The sequence below is a fragment of the Falco rusticolus genome, chromosome 13, assembly GCF_015220075.1.
Source record: "Falco rusticolus isolate bFalRus1 chromosome 13, bFalRus1.pri, whole genome shotgun sequence".
Taxonomy (NCBI): Eukaryota; Metazoa; Chordata; class Aves; order Falconiformes; family Falconidae; genus Falco; species Falco rusticolus.
Window position 1 is genome coordinate 23630340 of NC_051199.1, and position 24510 is coordinate 23654849.

Below are 24510 nucleotides of genomic sequence, written 5' to 3' on the forward strand. Positions count from 1 at the left end.
AGTAACAATTTTCTATTCTACACAAGAAGGAACTATGCCACAATCATTTTTAAACAAGTGGATAGGAAATAAAAAGAAATCAACACTGATTCCTGTCTCCTGCATTACAAAGATTGTTCTTCCTTTCGTGTTTGATATTAAGTACCATATTGCCTCCATACTGATTATCTTGTGCCTGTATCATTCTTAGAAACCTTTCTGAGGGAAGTTAAGTAAAGAACTTCATATATATATCAACATTTGTAACATGAAATACTATATTTTCTGTAGAAGAAAACTGTATTCAGGACGCTTTCCATGGGAGATTTGCTGGATTACATTTGGTGGTCATTACCAAATGTCCCTGTAATACATATGTTTATATAAAAGGCATTTGCATAGAAAATAATGAAATTACTTTTTTTACAAGTCACCTTCATACAAACTAGTTTCATTTTTACTGCATTCTAAAATGCTACTTACCTCACATTTCCTTCAGAATGCAAGCCAGATATTTTTAATAAAATTTATGCAGAGATGCTATTACATAATACTCAGAAATGCTAACTCTAAAAACTGCAATCAATGTAACAAGAAAACTCCCATCCTGACTGTTGATGTCATTTTGGGACAGTATATTCTTTTGACAAAGAAATGCAGCTTAGATTGAGCTATTCACAAACCACAATTGTCTGGGAATCTGGGGTTTTATTTTGGGAGTTTGGGAAGGAATAGTATTAATTCATAGGGGAAAAAATAGGTATCCATGATCTTAATATCCTTCAAGGAAGTGAATAGTACTTTTCTGGGGTTTAGCACAATTCCTATCTAAATATATCTAAGTATGAAAGCCCATTTTTCCTTTAAACCTTTCATAACCACATGTAGCATTCGAGACAGCAAGTGCAATAAAATTTTCTGATCAGAAAAAGGATAGAGAGCTGTGCAACATCCTGAAAAAGCCCAGTCTGCAAGGAGAAAAATTTTCTACATAGTTCAAGTAAAACAGAGATAGACCTCTCAAAATAATGAAAATTGGAAGTGGGAAGAGGCATCAGACCAGGAGATGGGCACGAATGTAGAATCAGATGGTCTTACAGGTGAAAAAGGTAAGGCTTATGATCAGCTCCTGAAGCTTGACAAGTTTATATATGAAAAAGATCAGATTTTTTTGGAGGAAAGATGGGGAGAGAATGTATAAGCAGTTGTGTGTGAAGGATTTGTACCAGCTTACTTTTGGCAAGGCAAAGTTCCGAGTTAGATGCCTGCAAATACATATAAATACTCATCTTTTCAAGGCCAGAAGGGACCATTAAAATAAGTTCCTCTTTCTCTTGGAATACTGCAAACCAGATAATTTAACACCCTTATTACAGCAGCTAAACTATGTTTTTTAAAGAAACAACAATGGACTAAGGCAATAAAATCCCATTTAATTGCAATGGCAATTAGAAGCCTGATTCATTCACTCAGTAGCTATCTAAAGATTACCTGGTCTCCATAAAAGCCAGAGAAATACCATAAAGAACCGGGCTGGGAAGCTACAGTAAGTGGAGTTGGCTGAAGCACCTTATGCACTGAGCTGAGTTTTTCAGGTCTTCAGTAGATACTTACATCACGCAAACTCGCAAGACGCAGGCTACATTGGGGTTGTAATGAGAGGGCTGCCACGTTTCCTAAGCAGTCAGCCTTGGGAGTCCAGCAGTGTGGAGATGTCTGAGGACAGCGGCGAGGCGCTGCAGCAGGGGGGAGCTGGGCAGAGCAGCCAGGTTGGCATGGCCTCAGCCACACCGCCTCGGGCAGCAACCTCCAACATAAAACATCCAGGCAACTGCACCTAGGTTTCGTCTTAGAAAACTGAATTTCCTCGCTCAGAACGCAAGTTTGGGAGTAAAGTAAAACATACGTAACATGGCTACTTCAGCATGAAATAGGAGACACATTTCTTGACAGTATGAGTGTACGCTAAGGCTACTGGAATACACCAGCTTTCCCAAATACAAAACTCTCCTTAGTAGCTCAGCCTGTTTCATGAAGAGCAACCCTGCTGTATGAAAAGGGGAACTCTTGTCTCATCAGGCTCATGACTCAAGGAGATTCCCCTCTTCTTGAATTCCCAATAATGCCAAGGAGTACACGTTCTGCTCCTGTGTAAGCTGCCAGACTTTTTCAGGTGACTCTGGTGACCAGTGCTAACATCATCATACAAATTGGCAGATGCCCACTGCCAGAAAACCTTATTCTTGTCAGCTCAGTCAGTAGGAGGTAGCTTACTGTCATGCACAATTACATGTCAGTGGTAATAGCACTTCAGTCAAGGATTTGCTGCTGAAGCCCTTTAACAATATAGTTCAAGAGAGAGGATAAGTGGTAAGACAGTCAAAAACTCAAAAAGAAGTTTGGGGTCCGGCTAGGGCATATGCATATTTCATATTCTCGAAGGCAACTGTTAGCAGTACAACTGCAAATTGCCCAAACTCTTATAAATGACAAACACAAGGAAATATTTCCCCACATTATCCTAATTATAACCAAGCAGCTGCATTAGAATTATTTCCACCATTCTTTGTATGTTGTTCTTTTAAAAATTACTAAAAACTAACATCAAAGAAGAACAAATGAAGAAAGGAAAAAAGGAAATCTATTATCAATTTTTCTTGAAGAAAAAAAACCAAAAAACAAAACCACCAGAAACAAAGCCCAAGGGAAAAAAAAAAAAAAAAAGAAGAGCAGCCATTTGGTATGTTCTGTGTTATCATAAAAGCAAAAAATGAATAATTTTCCTAAACATTTCTATGAGTCAGAAGAAAAGTTATCCCTTTTGCCTGCATAGCTGAGCACTGTCATGGGACACAAGAAAAGCCAGAGGCAAAGCCAACACAAAGCAAACAAAAACCCAAAACCAACACTGCTTCCCCCAAAGTCCTCCCAGTCTGCACAAGCAACTTACAAACATGAATCATGGCTTTTTGCCTCGCTAAGAAGAGGGTCAGCACAAAATTCTTTGTGTAAAACCTTCTTTGACAGAATTCCTTTTTTTTTTTCCCTCAGAGGGTGAATAATATTAACAATAGGAGAGGAAGTCAAAAAGTATCTGCAAAAGTTGTTAGGACCAAGGATAATACATTGATTTTATGTTTTTAGTTCATGTAGAATCCCACTGTACCCAATACCAAGACAGATATGTCAAAAGTTGCAGATAAGTAGAAGATGTGAACTGATTTATGTAAATTATAGACACAGTGGTGTACCACCTTTGCTTTCCTACTAAGCAGCTGCTCACATCTATTTTTAAGGCCTGACTCATCCTTGTTTGTATTTGATTTCTGTATCAGCTGGACCACAGAGCACTCTTCGCAGCTGACTTAATTCAGGATTTAATGTTGTATTTTTATTTTCCTTTCTTTTTAAAAACAAAATCTTGCCCAGAATTGGAAGTTTTCCATTCAGGTAAGCAAGAAATACCTGTAGAAATGATCTTACAGTTGTTACAGCTAAAATCTTTCACAGTGGCTTGAAGGCCAAGTGATGCCATTAGATCTGGTGTTGCTGGAACAATCTAGTAATAGTTGGAAGGCTGGTTTCTCACTTAAGTTCCTAGGGGTAACAGCCAGACATGATGTTGGAAAATGAGAAAGCATCAGAAAATTATCTATGTAAACTAAAATCCCAGGGTAAGTTTTTAACCCATAAAATAGTACAATGAAGACAAAAGCTGGAAAGAAAGAAAGATGTTAACAGGTCTCTGAATTTTAACTTGTGTCCTCAACAAGTTCACGAAATCTGGTGTTCCTTCCCATGAAATATATTAATCTGCAGTGTTCCATTTCCTTTATACTGGTCCCTTTGGTAACTTTAATTGCTTTCATTAGCAGTTACACTTGATTTATCCAGATTTCCTGGTTAATACATTTTAAAGACAGAAGGAACCACTGTTAGCATGTAGATATACCCTGAGTGAGCAAAGGCAAAGAATATCTCTATGGTCTCTGCAGAGACTAATGATTTATATTTACATGATTTACATATGATTTAATGAAAGTAGAAACTGAAAAAATAATATTTCACATTTTTGATTGATATATCCTAATTGTGACCTAGAGATGAAGAGAAGTCTTGAGTTCGATAGTACTAACTTACCAGTTCTAGGCAAAAATCAAAACTTTCAGATTGTTGGTTTTTTTCAATTGATACTTGTCCATCAGCAATGATGTATAAATAACTGATATCTTGGAGACTTCGATCACTAGCTATGGTGGGATAGCTTTTTTAGCTTGAGTATAATTTTCATACGCTTCAAGTAATCATTTATAAGCACAAAGTACAACTTAATTTCAGGTGGAAATCCACTTCATCCTATTTTACTAACCCCTTCCAACCCTTTTCATTTTTATGAATTCCTAGTTGTGTATGTTTCAGAAATAGGACAAAAAAAGAAATCCTTTCCTGGTCAGAATCAAGAGTGTGTGAAGTGCTCTAAAGCAAATGGTTATCTGTGACGTGGTTGAAAAATAAAATAAGAAAAAATAAAATAATTTAAAAAATATACATTTCATACCAAACATTTGGATCTTCTAATTATAGATTATTTCACTTAAAGAATCTTATTTACATTATGGATGGACCTATGATTCTTTAATAAAATACCATATTTAATTATAATTTAAATACAATTCTGAAAGTCATCCCTTAAGTCTGAAAGCCTTAAAATATTTTTATTAAAGTTTCCCCATTTCCTGAAAATTATGTTTTACCTTCTCATAGGCTCGGGGATTTGCAAAACCAGCATGTGAGATCTGAACTAGTGGAAAGGTGATCGACCTGTCTGGCTATTTTGCGCCACTATTTCAGATGGTTAGATCATTAGGTGGGGTGGCCAGCTTTGCTTTTCTCATGGACCCACGGCTGGACATCTGGAAAGACTCTTTTCTTCTGTCTCACCTGGGGCTGCATAATAACTGTTGCATATATGTGTACCTGAATGTATGCACACATAGTAATATATAAACATGCAAGTGCGAACACACCTCTTCTGCTGTCAGCACAGTCACGCTTTCTTGTAAGACTATTTCTGTGACCAATCCAACTAAGGATGAGAATAACATTACACATACAGTGATTATTCCACAGAAAGTAATTAGTATTTAGAGAAGTTTCTGATTTCTTCTTTTACACACTATAAATAAATTTAAAAAGTGTTATGAAATCATACACAATTTTTCCCATTATAGAAACAATACAGATTGGTATTCCTTGAAAAAGTCTCCACCCACACAGGTTTCACGGGAGATGTTTGCCCAGAATCAGTGGCAGGCTGTTGCTATAGATGGTGTGTATTTAGTTGGCACAGTCAAAAGCTTGACTAGATTCACCATCAGGTCCCAGGGACATTGCTTTTTAGAAGACGATGACATTTGGGCTTACTTTTCTTGCTGATTAGTAAAGCAACATTTTTTTATATTCCTGTACGTTTCAGTGTTGTTTGATAGATGTTGATACTCTTAAACTCTCAGGCCCTGATGTGGCAAACATATCCGCACGAATGCAATTAATTGAGGTGAAACAAACTGGACCACTTACTGAGAAAGGTATTCATGTACTTAAAAACTTGAACTTCAGCTGCTAGCTTGAGCTAATGAAAATTGCATCAATTTTAGGCAAGAGCATTACTTCAGTAACACCTTCGATACCCAAAATCTGCTTTAGGATACACTTGATAACAGATCTTTCTTTTTCCTACAGTTTTGTTGACTCTGTTTACCATAGATTGAAGCCTGGCCATTGCATTTTAGTTTCATAGTCTCATACATAAAGTCTCATATGTAAAGAAAAATTACATAGCTGATCACTTTGTAAACAGAGAGGAATGATTATGTTGTTCTCTTTGGAAGCTCTGGCTTTCATTATTTTCTCATTTGACCTGAGAGAAAGCATGGCTTCTCTTAAAATACTAAACCAAAAAAGAAATCCTGACTTTATTTTACAAAATATTGCCTTAGACAGTGGCATACAGGGTAGATACAGATCCATTTCAAACTCTGCTGCAAGACTGGTGGAGTTAAAAAATTTTAGTAGGAAGAAGACTGATGATGAGTAAGTCAGAAAGCAATGCAAGGAGTAAAAGGAAAAGACAGATTAGAACAGAATGGATCAAAATATAGTTAATTTTTATAGAGGTATAAAAGAGCATTTTATAAGAAAGTAGTGTTATTGTTACTAATTTTTGCATAGAGCATCATCCAGTATCAGAGGAAACATGGTATCTGTAACAGTTTAATTTTCCAGGTAAATCTAGGTCTTTTCCTGTGAGACATCACTAAAATCAAGCCAAAAAAATTACAAAAAGTCGTAATATTTCCCAAGGTCTGAAATATGAAAATTGCAAAATCATCAAACTTTTGTGTAATAGAAATCAAGTAAATTGGGGCATCTGTACGTGCAAACACTGTAGTAGGAATGGTATGCAGCCTATCCAATTGCAGTTACTCCAAAGACTTGCTTGTCCTATAGGCAAGCCAGTAATGTATTAGATCACATCCTACCTTAAATGGCCCAAACGTCCTCAGAAAATTCCCTTCCACCTTGATCAGAACCCAGATCAGCATGCTGCCATGTGGCCAGGGTTAGATTTGCATTGTGGTTTTGCCTTGACAAAGAGAACTTGTCCTTCAGGTTTGATAGGAAACTTAAATACCTGGGGTTTTTTCAAAATCCTCTGAGAAATCTCACTTTATAATGAATATAATGCAAAAAAAAAAAAAATATTAAAAAATCACTTGTAAGTTTGTTTCCATTATAAAAGATTTTTTGGAACAAGCTGTGGTTGCACTGCAGTTCAGTCGTTCACTGCTATCTACAGTAGCACTGTGTAACTACACTTCAAGGAGGCTGGAAGTCCCATAGGGAACTATTTTTTTTTCCAGTATATTTGACATGTTCAGCTGTTAGTGCTCATTATGGTCATTATGAGTTATTACTGCTCATTACGCTGTTAGGCAGATGACACCTAGATTTACTGAACTAATAGTGATGGGGGTGGAAGAACCTTTCTTTATAGATACATGAGTGATCAAAAAGGAGAACTAAAAATCTTTGAGATGAGAGGAAGAAAAAGAGGTATTGAAAGAAACATTACACTTTCAAACTCGAAACAGTGATATCAAACCATGTATGGCATTCAGCATCATGCGTACATGTCCCCGTTACATTCATCTCCCTCTGTTTTTCTCTCTACTGAGCTCTAGAAACCATATATCTCAACTACTAGAAATAACAATGAATCTAAGCTAATTAACAGAATAATTCTCATATTACTGTTCTATTTTCTCTGCGCCATCCCTCATGCAATGACACATTTCACTTTGGTGACTTACTTTACTGGTACAATTTCAGATAACCTTAGGCATTACAATTTAATTATTCTCTAAACCAAAGAGAGAAATATTGGCATAGGCAGGTTCTGAAAATAATATCAAGAGCTATAGCAACAAGACTGCCTGGCAAAAATACTCAGTTACATATTTGCTTTTCCCATTATCTATTAATACAAATCACATACATATATAGAGCCTGAAAACATTTAGCAGAAAGAAGCAGCAAACAATCTGTCCCATAAAAACCTACAACAGTGGCCAACAGGTTAAATTGCTTAAATAACAGATATCAACATAGCAAATGTTTTCAACCATCGTTATTTACTTTTTGAAGACATAGATGAGTTATTCTGGGGGGGTGGGAGGTGAGGGAGCGGGCGGTGAATACATGGCAAATTATGATATTTGATTTATTTCATTGGAAATTAAGCTTTAATTCATTTGAGATTAAGCCCTTTTTTTAATGTGAGATTAAACATAACTTCCTGAAAAATAAATGGGTTATAATTCCAAGTTTTTGGTTTCTCTTCTATTACTACTCCAAATGTAAGGATACAACATACTCTGGCTTTCAGATCTACACAGGCCCTTTATTAACTTCTCTGTGTCACACAATTCAACACAGCACTTGAGCTTCTTGACAAGAAACCCCAGAACAGAGTCTCTGAGGGTGTATTGTACTGCAATAGCTTTAAGTATTATGCACTCACTAGTGTAAAGTGCCTAGTATGAGCTGGAGGATCAAGGGTAAGGAAATGCCATTTGCTACCTGCTATTTGGTGTAGAACAAGGAAGAAGCAAGTAATAATCTGTCCCCTCGCGGTTACCCCTCAGCTGTGTGCAGGCAAACAGCGAGGCCAATGTTCACTGGCTAAGAAAAAAACCAAATGCGACCAAGACAAAAGTGTGGAACGAGATATGTTACATTAATCTGCCTGTTGCATCCCAGAAACCAATTATTTGGACTCTGCATAACTATAGTATTGGAAGTCTGAGAGTCATAAGCCCCATCTATCTCCCTGTAATGAATCAAAGAGAAAGTCATTAATGAATTGCTCAGGTATAATTAACAAATTGATAAATTATATGCAGTGGTATTTGTGTAATCTAGGGTAGCTTTAAAAGTCTGGGTATTTCCAGCATTTTATCTTTTGCTGAGAAACAAATGGAAAAGGCACTAAAAGTTGTTTGTTGTTGTTTTTTTTTAAAGATAAAATGAGCCAAAATGACATATCACAACGTTGTGATACAACATGCCAGCTCAAACTTATGGTGTATCAGTTCTTCCCTGCTAGCCAAATTTTCAGTGGTCGCAATCTCTAGAGAAAAAAAAAAAAAAGGAATAAATATGCATATCCTTCTACTTTTAACAGATTGAAATGGAGTTATTCTGTCAGTAACAACAGCTTGTATCAACCTTAGGTTCATATCATCATGACAGGAGCAATGTAACAAATAAATATAAATAAATATATATTCTCACTTAATTTCCTAATTGTTCCTAATTGTTGATGAAGAAATCCTCTGAATAGCTCTCTGTTCTTGACTGAGCATTGTCTGATGGCTAATCCTGCACCAATAAATACAATCTAGTGCTTTCCTTATGGTCAAGAATTATGTTGCCAGTTGTCACAAATGCAGCGTACAATTACATCACGTTATAAATATGGAGCTTGATCCAACACCAATAAAATTAATGAGTTTTTATTGCCTGAAATTTGCTAGAATCAAGGCCATAATTAAAAGATATAGTCACACTTTAAAAAATGCACAGATCTATGCATTTGTGATATATCTATTCATAGTAAGTGATAATCTTGCAACTGTCTTGTACGTAAAAAAATCAGTATGGGTGTAGATTTAACTTAAAAACAATTTTTAATGATCAGGTTTTGTTTCTTTAAAAACAGACTGTTTTTACTGTTGTGATCCAACGAAATATTACAAAGGCTTTATTAAAATAATCAAGAATAGGACATTACATACAATAAGTGTCTTTAGAATTACTAATATTTATTTTACAATTGATAGGTAAAATAAATATGTTCAAGTGCAAATCACACTTTTTCTGCACTGATATTCAGAGGGGAAATATTCCTTTTTCCATTTTACTTAAGAGCAACTTTTACTATTTTCTTTACCAAGTTCTCCATGACTCAGAATCAATAAACATCTATTATGTGTTAATTTTATACACGTAAGCAATCTAACTGCAATCATTAGAACTACTCATATTTATAGTTAATCAGGAACAACAGAAATAATGAGCAGCTATAAAATCACCAACACTATTTTAGCAATAAAGTCCAGGTATACTGAAAGAAAGGAAACATAAAACTTGTGGGATTTTAAAGGGTCTAGATTTTCTACTGCAATCTTTATGTTATGCTCTTGAGACAGGCTTCCTTCTGTCTTAAATTCACTTTTTGCTTCAGACTGATGTGAAACCACGGGACATCACTGACATCTCTTTGGAGTTGTATCATTGTAAGTGAGGAAAAAAATAGCATAAAGAAACCTTTACAAGTTTTTACTTGGATGTTGTTAGAGAAGGATATCAAGGTTACCCACCTCATCTGGAATATGACAATGTGCTGTACATTGAAGAGGGCTGGATGAGTGTTGTGCCTAGCAAGGAGCAATGTGCAAATGGCATAGCTTCAGATCTTAGGGCACAGTTAATTGTGTTTGGAAAGTACAAGTAGAACTAAGAACCCTAAAAAGTAGAAATCTTTCTGAAGGGATGAGTGAGTAGGAGAAAATGGAAATTACAACGCAGAACAGTTGAGTATAGTAGGAAATGTAATTTTGTCTAACTGAATTGAAAGCAGCATTGAATTTTTTTAAGTTATTACATAACCTATACGTAATTTCGGGCAGTATTAGCATTTTCAAGACCATCAACATTGTTCAGTATTTGATATAAATCCATTTCTATAATGCTATGTGTTAATGACCACAGTACTTTAAAGAAAATATTTAATAAACACACGTTTAAAGTTGCTTTAAATTACACAAATTGCTAACACATCTAGATTCTCCCTTTTCTTCCTTTGGGGTGTCACATGAATGTTTGCTAGCATGGCATAAAATAAGAAATTATGAATTTTATACTGCAGCAAACTGATTATTTGTCCTGCTGAGTGTTAGCGCTGACCCAGGTAGCAATGTTTCATAGTCTGAAGATCAAAGTACAGCTTACCCATCAAAATCACATTCCAGCCTTTGTTTATTACTCTCTTAACTTTTCATTTGTGCTTTACACATCACTGAAATATATAAATATACATAAAAAAAAATGTTCAGAAAGCCCTGTTTCGGTGAGCGATCTTTATTTCTTGACTTATCCTATTACTAACAAGTTCTTTGCTTTTCTTGAAATCCTTTCATCATTAAAATTGTTATGATATTCCTTCTGAAAAATGACTGAATATACAAAATACATTTTCTGCTTTCAGAAAAAAGGTACTTCAATTTGTTTGACATAGAGATATTTATGCTAAAGAGTTGGTATTAACGAAAACAAATAATGAGGTGTATCAGTAGCACTAGTTTCTCTTCTTCAGATTCCTTTAAAATTAACATTATTTTAGGAAGATTTTTTTTTAAGGGAACAAAGAAAATATTATCAGATATATGTAAACACTCTCAAGGGAAAACAAAACAAAATCATTTATCAGTTGTATTCTTACAGAGAAATCCCCAAAGATGTCTTTAAAACAGCCTTCTAGATTCTGCAAGTTGTTAAGCATGGGACATTTAACCTGCTTTTTGCGACTGCTTCATTCCAAAGCATTTCACTGCTTGCATTTACTGAGAAGCTGCTATTAAAAGTACCTTCAATCTGCTTTATACACGTCAATTGCAGAAAGCTATTAGCTGTAATTGGCAATTTTATTTTTTTCTTTTTTGCTGCTGTTAGTGTGCGATGAGCTTCCAAAAAGTAAGGTTTTAGAATTTCACTAATGTACCCTAAGCGATGTATTCAGCCATGGCGTAGGCAGTTTTTAGTTAAGAAATTGGTCTTCATCAACATGTGATTTTTCAATATGTGTCAAGAGATGTGAAAAAATATGTGTTCAGGAATTGCCAAGTTGTGTGGAAAAGGAGCAGTGAGATGAGTGACAGCACAGAGGAAACATCCTGGCATGACAAGAACAAAGCAAAAAAACCCAGGATGCCTTATAGGTCAGTGGTTGGTAGGCTGAATGGAAATAATTGGCATCAAATTAAAACAAGCCCACATTTCATGGGTATAGGTACAGCTTACACTGGCTCCATTCCAAAGAGGAGAAACGGGCAAAGAAGGAAGAGGAAAAAGTGGTCTTCCATTCCCTTATAACTTGCAGGCAGTCTTTAGGACTTTGCAAAACCAGGAGCTCCTTTCCAGAAAACCCAAATTCCAACTGAAAAAATCTACAGCATAAGACTTCACTTGATCTGATCTTGTGATTCTTCACCCCCTAACATTTAATTCTGGTGTAATACTAGGGTAAGTGCAGGGTTTAGAAAAAGAGTTTGAAAGGTTTAGCTTAAGTGTGAAAAGGATCTGCACCTCTGATTTGGACATAAGCCACTGTAAAGTTTGCAGGAGACAGATCATTATCTCCCACTGCCCGACTGTCAAAACAGAGCTAGTTTACCCCATTGGGGTGGTAGAATAAGTAATCCTTTCTGTGCCTGTGAGCCACAGTCTAAAACACAGCAAGTGAGAGCAGACGATATATCTACTCATGACATCAAAGTTAGTAGCGTGGTTATTGCTTTGTAGAAAAGCATATTTTTTGCCTGAGACAACTGTAATGGACTAATTCATTTTCATGAGAGTCCAGTCTATGCAGAGGCAAGGTTTACAAAGATAATCAGGAGTTAAAAGATCAGGTAGACATTCAAAGAACAAATCATCTGCCCCTTCATAGTACTGGGTATCCCACTGCTATGCCTGCAGATCACAGAACCGCTGTGTGGAGGTAGCAGGGAGCTCTGGAGATCGCTCAGTCTGCCACTGCCCCTGCTTAAACCAGAGCCAACTACAGCAGGTTACTCAGGACTGGGTCCAGGTGGGGTTCGAGTATCAGCATGCACTGGAGACTCCGCAACCTTTCTGAGTAACCCCTTCCGGCATCTGACCACCCTCAGAGTAAACAAGGTTTTGTTACTGGAATTTCCTGTATAACTGGTGCCCATTGCCACTTCTCCTTTTGCTATATACCACTAAGAAGAGTCTGGCACCTTTTGGGAAGAAAAATCTTCCTCGTTCCATATAAACTTGAAGCTAGTGAAAATAAACCCCCCTCATACACGCTTGTTTCCATTGCTTTTGGCTTCCTGCATATTGCTTACCTGGCAGCGAGGAGTCAAGAACCACGTTCTGAATGTGTTTCTGCTGGGTTCTGCAACGTTGCAGGATGACTTCAACAAGTAGCTATTAGCGCACATTGATCGTCACAAGTAATTTTGTTTCTTTGAAAGTGAGATTGATTATCTTTACCTAACTCATGCAGATCTCCAGGGAGGATACACTGAGGAGCCAGAGAATGTGACAGAAACAGCTTTTCATAGACTCAGAAGTCTTAGGACCAAAAGTCTGGCTAAGCACTTGTGTAAAGGAAAAATGCAGTCTCACGACAAAAGCTCTCCTCTGTATAGTCAGACAAAAGAATTTGGTTTACTTATTTCCATTATCCAAAAGCCAGCATTCAATCGTTAATGGGACACAAAGCTACCTGTGCTCATTTTTCAAAATTATTTTGTCATATAAAAACAGAGGAAGACCCACATACTGCTAGCACAATCTTGGAATTTTTTTTCCAGAGTCATTCTGGAACGCTGTGAAGACTTCAGCAGTGTGAGCCATGAAGGTGCTGACAAGAATGAGAATTAATAGAGGAAAACAAATACATAGACCCGGTTTTCTTTGGTGCTGTAGGCAGCAGAAAAGGAATCTCCACCTCTTTCAAAGGCACTGCACCAAGTGGCTCTCCTACAGATGTAAAATGTTGTCTCTGATTCTTTAGTAAAAACCACATATTTCCTATTTGTGGTTGGTGCTAGCAAAATAGATAAGGTTCTATCAAAGCTGATGATTCCTAATGACAGCTGCTTGCAAGTATTTTGCAAGAGGTCCCACTCTGTGGTAGCCTGGAAGTGGTTCCAAGACAACATTGCCTGCAAGACCCTACGCTGCATCTTTGATATGCTATAGCCAACCAATGCTATTTTTACATCATATTTTGTATGTCTGAAGAAAAAAAGGTTAAAACCAAACATTTATTCTAGATAATATTTTTTTTCAGAATTATCACCAATAGACTTGCTGAATTTTACTGTTTGTAAATTTGTTTGTACACAGTACTTTCAAAAGGAACTTATCAACAAAAACATCTGCTGCCATGACTGAAATTGAACCAGAGATCAAAACACTACCTATGAAATATTTATAAAAAGAAACCAGCCAAAAACTGTATAGAACTTTCAAAGGATGAAAAAGCAGCATTATGTGCTTATGGAGGGGAAAGGAAAGAAAAGGAAATGTATGCACCATTTTAACGCTCTTTAATAATGTAACCTTTAAATTTAAAATTGTGATCATCACTTCCATAACATTTAGCTTAGAGACAACTGCAAAGATGGAATTTGGTCACTACCACAGATGTTGAATTTTGTGGTTGCTGGAAAAATGCAGGTAGTATCTTGTTACTTATCAATAACATTTTTAAAGCACATTTTCAGCTGGAGGGAACCGACATTAAAAAAGATCTATATTAGCAAGGTAGATGCCAAGGAAATTCTTTTCAATTAGAAAGAAAATACAATAAGTAGTGAGTACATTTCTGTTTCAAGTTATCTTTTTCATATAAAGTCAACAACCTAATGACAAACAAAATCCAAGCAACATGCATCCAAACAGCCATTAATTACAACAGGAGAAACTCAACAATGAAATGGCTTGTAAGCTTTGGACACACAGGATGTGCAAGCCCATGAAGTGTTAAAAGATAACATTTTAAATTATCAAAAGAAATGGTGAAAAGAAAGTTAATACCCCTTTTATTGTATTTCCCTCTCAGCATACCATAAATTAGCCTTCCTAGTTAAGGACTATATAAAAGCAAAAGGAAAATATTTAGAGAATTTTTTTTGAAGAGGCATGTAATAATAAAGTGAGTAATTATAATAGCATTAGGATGCTCAGGAGTGTATTTTACAGGGTCATTAATATGGTTCATGGGTAGCTGAAAGCACATGGCCTTTGGCCTCATGCCTCACAACGCACACGGGGCATGCATTAATGGCTCCGTAAAGTACATCCTATTGCATCTCACTGCTTTAATAAAGCCTTACAGATGAAATGCAAAACCATTTTCAGTTGAGCTGGAGTACTTTGTTAAAGTTGAAAGGAAAATTTCAGTCACAGAAGCAAATCAACTAATGTACGATAAATTATACCAACAAGTAGGGATGGAAACAAACTTTTTTGGAAAAAAATAATTTACCTGTATGTTTCTTGTTGAAATCAGTGAGGTGAAACAAATAAGTGCTTACCAAATAAATGGGCTATTAGAACCTAAGTAAGGAAACCAGGTTAGGGATGCGTTTGCCTTTTCTAAATGCTTTGGAGCTATTTGGTGCTGTCTCTTCTCTCCTCATATTTTGTACTTCTGTACTGAACATTTCATTCTCAATTAATAAGAAGAAAATTTAAGAATGTTTTAGCACGCCTATGGCAACATAAGACCTCTCAACGGAAATCCTGGTGGAAAGCGTTGAGAAGTTGAACAAATGACAATGAATGTAGGTGATTTCATAAAATCAAATATTACTTTTTAAAAAATATATTTAGCTTGCAACATATACAACACGAGATACTCAAAATACTTCCACAAATATATTGGTATCTATTATTTATATTTGCTTGAAGGCAATTTTCATACTTTGCTTCATAAGGGATGTTAGCCTATATACATCATTTCCTCTGGCCTTTTAAAGGCCTTCATCTAGCAGTTTTTCATGTAATAATGCATTCAAATCTAGTTTTCTCTAAAATATTTATTTGCCTGTACATAGTGGGATGTAAGAAATCAGTATATCAAACAATGCAGTCTTCTATATATTCTCCATTGGAAAGTAACACAAATTGCTACATTTTACTGTACTATTTTACATGTTGGCTAAGGCAGGCATTTACACATGGATCACACATTAAACAGAAGAAAAAATTTAGGACCCTCTCTTGCCAGTACTGCTGCCAAGAGAGTTTTGGTCCTCTAGATCTACTGTTCACGTTACTCTTCTGAATCATTAAAAAGTGCTGCTACAACCTTACAATACAGCTCTTGTTCAATTGATTAAAAAATATCATGAGGTATTACATTAAAGTATCAAAACAGTATTTGAGCTAGTACCTAAATACGTAAACTAATTTGCACACGAAAAAAACATAAAATGAACAATTTTGTGCATTTGAAATGTGTGAAAAGTGAGAGCAACATTTGCAATGGAAATCCCTGTCAAGCTATCTATTGCTTCCAAAGCCCTGCAGTATACAGAAGGGTTTCATTTAAGTTTCAAAAAACTTGGGACTATTTTAATATATGTAATTAAAGGCAGTGAATTGGGAGTTCTGAAGTATGCTATCTACTTGTCCTGCTGCTTCTATCAGAAGTGACAAAAGAATCTTCATTTGCCTTTTTTTCTGGGCATGAATTACAGCAGCGTAAAACTCAGGAGCGAAAAGCGCCCAGCCCACCAGGACCGGGCACAGATCTGACTTAGCTGCTGAGCTGTAGCATATTTTGTAATGTCTTCCTGCCTTGGCTGAAAATCAAAATATTGGAAACTCAGAGGATTATTTCAGTGTTGGAACACTCTGCAGTGAGATACAGATTGCATAAAAATCCTGATTTATCCCCACCTCTTGGCTTGTAGTCAGATAGATCCTTTCCTGGGAAGTTCGGCATTCTGGTAAAGGCAGAGCAGCCTAAATTCTGTTTGCTTCTGAGGATGAGGCCAAACCTGCCTTCCTGACAAGTCTCCCATCACAAGACAACCAAAGGCTTAGGACAGTGTACAGTGTATAATACAGGTTATTTTGCATACCTGAAACATTTGTAACAGTGTAGATTAGAGGTTTTGCACAGGGATCAGTAAAGCTGTAAAAGTAATTTGATCAAATACTACTTAAAGGAAAATGAAGGTAGCTACACATAGCTAGATCATAAAAATTACAGATAACTTCATGTAGGATAACAGGGCCAAAGATTTTTATGTTTTGTTCTGAGGCAGTACGATATCTGTAATTTTCTTCAGTGAACACTTTTTATTTCCTATTTTGCAAATATTATCAAGTTGAAGTTTGTTATGTTCTCAAAGATAAATCTACTATTTGGAAAAAACTGGAATACTTTTATTATATGATTAAATATTGATCAAGGGAATTTATCTTACCAAAAAGTAATTTCTCTTGACAGAAATGACACAAACTGCTCTAACACCAAAATGAATAGTTTTAAAATTTGTTATTTGTTATTTTTCTGTTTACCAAAAAAGTAGTGTACTGACAAATGTTAGAATAAACCTGTTATTTAAAATGTACCTGTACCAAGATAGAAACTTATTCAATGGCAAACAAAGTGATGTCTTTGTGCTCTAAAAGATAGAGAAGCGGGTGTGTATCCATCTATCCAAGCAGGTAGATAATGTCAATTTGCTGTGCTAGAAAAAGCACAAATAGAAAAGAAATGGTTCATTTTAAAAGTGCACTATATATTCAGGGTTCCCATTTCATAAATACCTTGCCTGCTGTGCACTGCAGTTGACCCTTTAAACATATCTAGTCAATAACCTATTGTTTACCGCAAGTCCATTTTGTCATTTTGATGGTACAGATTCAAGTGTGGCAATCTTCCTCTCTCTGCTTCGCTGCATACATGACTCCCTTTGGCTGGTACTAGCTCACAAAAAAGCCTCTAAAATGTCATTAATTACAGCAGGTTTGAGATCTGAATGCTAATTCTATTAATGGACCTATGAAATTAGGACACTGTAAATCTAGATGAGCTGTGCCTGGGCCTCCTGCAAACTGGGCTGACCTGAGGTTACCTACTAGATTAAACAAGAATTGCCGAATACAATTTTAGAATTCTAAGTATGTGTAAATCAGACCTTGAGAAGTACACCACCAGAGGGAATAGATAACTGCAGTACACTTTCTATCTTAACACCTCCTATTTATCTAGCATCAAATTCATTTGGAGTGCTTCATACCAAGAAATAGTGATGCCCAAGGCTAAGGTGGGATCAGATAAGGCCTTCAGGACATTATGCTACTGCGTAATCCCAAAATATTAAAATTCATTTATAAGCAACTTCACATTCATATATCTAAAGGAGACTTGTTATGAAGCTGCCAAGGGTCCCTAAAACTATTTATAAATTAACATTCTCTGCATGTTCTTCCAATTCAAAAAACTCAAATGAATGATTTTTGACTGCACATTTTGATGTGTTTTGCTATTAATTTCCCATCTTTACTTTCAATGTAATGTACTTTTAATTAGGCAATAATATATAATCTTCTGTTCATCTAGCATTTTTACTCAAACATGTTAGGAAATGGATAATAGAAAAAAGGCTCATCAGAGACCCTGTGGTGGTACAGCAAAGCTGGAATAAAATGCCATCTCCTGACAGTACCTTTCAGGTTTCATAAAAAGATAATGGATGTGCTTGTCACTGATGCTAATGATCAAACATTTTCACAGTTTTACTGGATATTAAATTATGAACTATAAAAGAAAACCCCACAGTCTAAGAAATATAGGAAAAAGAATCTTGCTATATTTTTTATCTCTTTTGATATCTAACATAAACCTTCCTATTCCACTGTTACTTTCACTGAATAGGCACTATGCCATGAGTGGGTGACACTTACTTTTACTAAAGTGAAGAAGTTTTTTTTCCGAAAAAAAGACAACCCCTCCACATTGTAGAATAGGAACATGATAGGTTATATATGCAAAAATATTGAAGTGACACAGGATACTAATTCATCACAACATCTTTATGACGTTCACTAATTTTTTTTAATATGACATAAAGCAATTTTTGAAAGGATTATGTCTACCTTATATATATGGTTTTGAAACATATTGGAAAGATACCCTCTGTTTAATATTTTTAGTAGTATCACCATGATGTCAAAATAAAGAGAAGAGCAAGGCAGCAGGAAAAAAAAAAACCAAAAACAAAACCCCAGACTATCTGATGGGAACAATACAAAGTAAATAATTACCAAAATAAAGATAGATCAGGTTGACAAATTAAATTAATCCTGGAAAAAAAACAGATCTAATTTGAAAGCACAGAACAAAAAAAAAAAAAAAAAAGATGTTATACGATTTAGAAAGAGAAAAATATCGAAACAAAACAAGACAATACCTTCTAGTCAATCACAATGGAATTAGACTCCCAAAACAAGCAGGTACTTCCAAGTAGTTCTGAATTAGGTTTCATTGTAATATATTCTCATGTTTGTGTTCAGTCCTGCAAACAGTCAACTAGATAATTCTTCATCCCATGAAAAGGTTCACTAGGCTACATTCTGGAATTACTATAGTAAAGGGAACAAACCCATCGTGCATAAACTTACATATAAAGGAAAGTTTGTGCACTAATTTTTGCCTGTTGGGAATGTGCAATGCCTTGCAGAGAAAGGGGTAATGGCAGAAATGCTGGACTTGGCAAAGTTTGCCCAGTTTTTACAACAGGACTCTAGTCTTATATGTCACATACCTCCTTAGCCAATAAGATATTGCTGGTTGGCATGATTCTGCATGGAAGTAACATGTATGTTCCAACCTAATGTATTTTCCTCATATATTCTGACACACAGCAACACACAAAGCACGTTACGGCTTAATGAGACTCATCTTCTCTCACCACATTGTCCATAAAGCTCTAACTGTCATTACCAAAAGTAGAAAAGGCCTTTTGTGACAGTATTCTTGCTTTGTTCCATTTTCTTTCACTGTTCTGAGTTTTATTTTACATGAATGTGCAGCCCAACACAGCCAGCTGGCACAACACTCTACTGAAAAATGGACGTTTGGGCTGGAAAACACAACAGACCTCTTCTAAGAATAGATCTGCTCAGAAGAAGGTCTGTGTATGAGTAGCAATTTTCCAGTGCCCTTTTTTCCTCATTGCATCATTTCAAATTACGGGCAAGTAGGCTCTGTCACAAGGGGACGTACTGTACTTATAAGCCCCATTGATTTCAGTGCAGTTATTTGGGAAATAATGTACTAGTAAGAATAACAGGCCTTTCAAACAGTGTGCTGCAGTGACTACTTTCAGCATTAAAAGTACAAACTGGCTTAAAAATCAAAGTGGCAGAATACCTGGGTAGGCGTTTCCTACTCAGTAATCCCTGTCAATATCCTCCAGCTAAAGAGTAACAATATAAATACAAACCTAAAAGACAGCTATGTTTCCTACATCCTCCTCAAAAGGCAAAATTGCTCATAATTCAAGCAAGCATGACCAAGACAATCTCACTTATGGGTGTGCTTCCATTTTGGCATAAATTATGGTCTTGCAGTTATAGAACATTTGCCTTACCAATGCAGACTTATTCAGAATGCCAAATGGGAAATACCAAATGCATGTAATTTTTCCTTTTTCTTTATTATGACCTTTTAACCCAGACCCTTGGAATGACAATTTACTGTTTCTGTAGAGAAAACCACTGCTTCTTAAATAGGGAAAAAAAGGGAAATTTAAAGCAAGCGCTTAACCTAGAGATTCCTGTGAATCATTCTTCCATCTCCCAGTTCATTTTGTGAGTTGCATTAAAAATGTTTCTTTCAGTTGTATTAAAGTCCTGTGGTTAAAAGATAATCCAGAGCAAGATGCAGAAATTAATAAAATGAAGAAACCAGTATGCAGTTAGCATAAACCAGCTCTCTCCTTTCTCTCCCGTCTTGAGAGGAAAAGGGGTAGTAGCCAGTGGTGACCCAAAGCATTCTGCTTTTCTAAATAAACCTTTCATAAGAAAGAACACAGCAAACAGCACTAGCAGTATTAAACCTGTCTATCATGATTTTTTCTGGATGTTAAATAGATTCCTTTTATAATCCTTTTACATTTCTTTTATGAAATTTAAATAAAAAGCTCCTGCTTTTTACCAGATGGCTATATATTAAATAAACATTTGAAGTCTCAAATTAGTTGAGTTCAAAATCCAAACTTGTCTTCATATCTGTCCTTTCCTAATAAGAAACCATAAAAATACATCTGTGCTTACTCCTATGCTGTCCTTCAAGGGTATTAAACTACTTGCTCGGTATTCCTTAATGGATGAGATTGCTTGCACAAGACCGGCATTTAAAGGAATCTAAAGAAGATATAAAAAGTCTGTTTCCAATGGCTTCCTATTCAGTACTCCTCACTTTTTCAGGGCAAACAGTTCTCTTTTCCATCTTATCTTTATCTAAAGAAAGTTTCTAACAGATTTTCATTCTCAAACTTGTTTCAAAGACAAAATTGGGCCAGAGAATGCACTGAGGTTTTGTTTGTTTTTTTAAATTCACTTGCTTCATACTACTTACATTTTTATCGTTATTTTCTCTTTACCAATTGGATTTCACTTTTAAGCAATTTCTAGCATTTTACGCAGAAGCAAATCTTGCATCTATAAAATGCAGGTCCTTGAGCACATTAGTCTATAAGACAAAGGTTTCAACTCAAAATAAACAGAAAAAACCAATCTGAATTGCACCAAAAGCTGTCTACTGTGGGCTTAATAATCGTACTGTAAGGAGTCTAATAACACAGTGATGAACAAGAGTTTCAAAACAGTAAAAATAAAAGTTGATATCTACTACGATTATGCAAAAACTCTACTCTGAGGCCAGAAAACAAATGCAGAGAAAATGCAGACTGTGCAAATTTTCTTTTTTGTTTACTAGCATGTTTCTACACTACCTATTTAGTGATAGATCATTATTTAATACATGACAGATAGGCATTGTACCATTTGTAACATTGTACAAAATATATGAACATCTTCTACATATATTTAATAGGTGCATTAATTTTACTAAGAAAACCCTGCAAGCCTGGTACAGGGTTCTTTTAGTTAGTTTGAAAATAATTTCAAGTATTCATACCAATCACTGGATTCTGCCGTGAGTTTTAGAGGTTTTACTGTAATAGGTCCCACGTGAAAGAAAATTAGCTCTCTGCCCCTTGAGGCTCTGTAAAGTCCAAAGAACCACACAAGCACAAACACAAATGAAATCCTCCCAAGCTCAGTAAGATGTTAGCAGTAGGTTACCTCAGGGATCAGTGTTAAATTACAAATGGAGAAGCCATTACCATCAACAAAGGTGAATTAATTTTCATCTTTCAAGCAACTAGCCCTTTCAAACACTGCAACTGCAAATTATTTAGGAATTAGACATTTTACAAAAATAAACAGTGCTCTGCGATAACAGATACTTTATTAATGGGCAGAATATATTACTAGAATACAATATAGACAAAAGTTATTTGAAACATCAGGGAGAGGGGACTGGTGTAAAACTAAAATGTCGATTAGAGGTACAGACTACAGGTTATCAACTGCTGCACTAAAACGTGCCCAGGACTTGAAGCCACTGTATAAATCGGAGAACAGGAGGAGGGAGAAAAACATACAAAATATCAGAATTCCCTTGCTTAGAGAAGTACATCATAAATGAAAACTCCAAGTGTATACTAAGGAGGTAAATCCAGTAAAAAAATAGTTATGATTTTTCTGGAAATTATTCAGTCTCTTGTAAAACACAACCATATTAGACTAAGTTTCAAAATATGAAACTCCTCCCAAAATTAAAGTGTGTTCAGATGTCAAATTTTTAACAAAAATGAAACTGTTTGGAGAAAACTACCCAAATGAGCAAACCAGAACCAATGAATTTGTAGATCATGCTAATGCACAAAAAAACAGAGCAAAGTTTAAATAAAACAACCACACAGAAGAAAACCAGAGTAGCAGACAGTGCTACCACCCATGAACTGACAACAAAGTTGACCGTCTTCAGAACCAACTCGCTGCTGCGAACGGCCTATCACACCACTGCAGATGTTACAGGCAACACCCTAATAATTATGTAACTATTCTAAAGTTACTGTACTGGCCTCCATAATATCCCAGAACTGAACTCCTGCTTTCAGGAGTCTCACCATGCGACGTTTTGGTAAAATATGCAGAAGAAAAAACCAACAATCACATTGTCTCAAGAGCTACTGAACTTGTATCGTGAATGTGACTACACTGAACAAACAGCAAAGCGTAACTTATTAGAAATACAAGCTACCAGAGGGATACCACACAAGTCTACCAACAGCATCGGCATATCCTATTCACTGTATTTGAAACAACCCAAAGTAACTCTATTAGCTCTCTAAATTGGCCCAGAAAAGAAGTACTGGAGGTATTCAAATTATACCTGTAACACCTTTCAAAACCACAATGAAGCTCAAAACAAAAAGGTTAAAATTACAGGTTTTATTAAATAATGGCTTTATAACCTCCATAGCTTTTTCAAAAGCGAAATTAAAAATTTATTACCAAGAAAAAATCATGGTAATCAAAACTTAGTCATTTTCTTCCACAGAAAAAACTATTGCTTATGACAACATTTTTTTTTTTTTTTTTAAAAAAAAAAAAAGATTTACTTGTCTATGAAGTAAAGCATTGCTGCTATTCACAGGGAAAAAAAGAAATCTTCAGATTCTGAGCAGCTCAGCTATGGGAACACCTGTTTCATACCACTGAAAGCATGACAGCAGGTTCTTGCAGATAATACTAGCAACGTCTTTATATCTCAACGGCAGAATACAAAACTTTTATTTGACCAAAAAGGAAATTTAAAAAGTTGTTCTTTTGTTTTTCATTTGCTTGTTTGTTTTTAATACATTCTCACACATAACATGAATTGCATTGCAGATAGCAGGGATTAATGGAAAGCTAAAAGCTTCTTACCAAGTACCCCAAGGCGATAGTTGACTGTGATGACTATCACATTCCCATAACTTGCTAGAACACTGCCATCATATAAATTTCCAGTGCCTTCCATGTAGGACCCTCCGTGAATATACACCATCACAGGCTTAGGTCCCCCACTGTCCCGAATGTCTGGAAAAAATATTAAGACACATTTTATTTCAAGAAAGTACCAAATAAGTTACATGCAATATTTTAATTTGTTTTTATTTTATTTTTAGTGAGGTTATTTTTCTTGAAGTGTTTCTCAAGCAACATCTTTTACGTAAGGAAATGGGAAGGTGGGCGTAAGTGTTTCTTTGTGGTTTGCTTGTAACCAAAGTTCATATTTTTGAAACACTCATTGTTCTTGGAAAAGCACGAAAGAATCGAAAATGGTAACATGTTTGCTCAAATGCAATGGAACAGTGGTCTGAATCTGTTCCTGCTGAATTTGATGTAAAATGTCTACTAACATCAGTGTGAGCTCGTTTAGGCAAAGTCTGAACCCTTCTGAAAGCTCAGTGCATCCTTCTGTTCACTTAGCTAAAGGTGATTCACCACGTTAAGATAAACAAGATTTCTGCTCGCACATAAATTGTTGATTGTGTCCAGTGTGGTAAGATCAATAACATTAAAAAAGGGTGCACAAAACAGCTGTCTTTTGATAGGTCTGAAGTCTAAGTTCTCAAAAATACTTGGAAGCTGTTCAAATCAATATTATTTGTAACCTGGGTAGCCTTAAGTTCAAGTTGTGTGGGTACTTCCTATTTTACTGAATTATGAAAAGGACTGTATGTTTGAAAAAACAGCTGCCTGGAACAATGTTTCTAAATCTGCACCCTGCATTTAAACCAATTGCAAGGTTCTCAAAAGTGATGCCAAATGCAGGTAACAATTTTGAATCCTGAAGCTCTGCCATTGTCTCAGACAGAAAAAATAGACAAGAAATTGACATATTGGTTTGAATTTAACTAAGAAAATGGTTTGGGTATCCCCCCCCGACACAGTCCTATTTATAACATGATGCATCTACAGGGAATAAAATTTCAAATATTAGACCACCACTACTCCTTGTGAGGAAAGTTATTCTCTAAGTACCAATTCATCTAAGTACCAATTCAAAAC

General features: G+C 35.7%; 1 protein-coding gene across 2 annotated transcripts in view; it reads right to left on the reverse strand.

Annotated features, from left to right (window-relative positions):
- Positions 1-24510, reverse strand: part of NLGN1 (neuroligin 1) — a 327166-nt gene that overhangs the window by 177708 nt on the left and 124948 nt on the right. For both annotated transcript variants that reach the window (XM_037406769.1, XM_037406768.1), the window contains one exon: positions 23383-23535. In XM_037406769.1, the coding sequence (XP_037262666.1) occupies positions 23383-23535 (153 nt within the window). The remainder of the gene's footprint in view (positions 1-23382; positions 23536-24510) is intronic.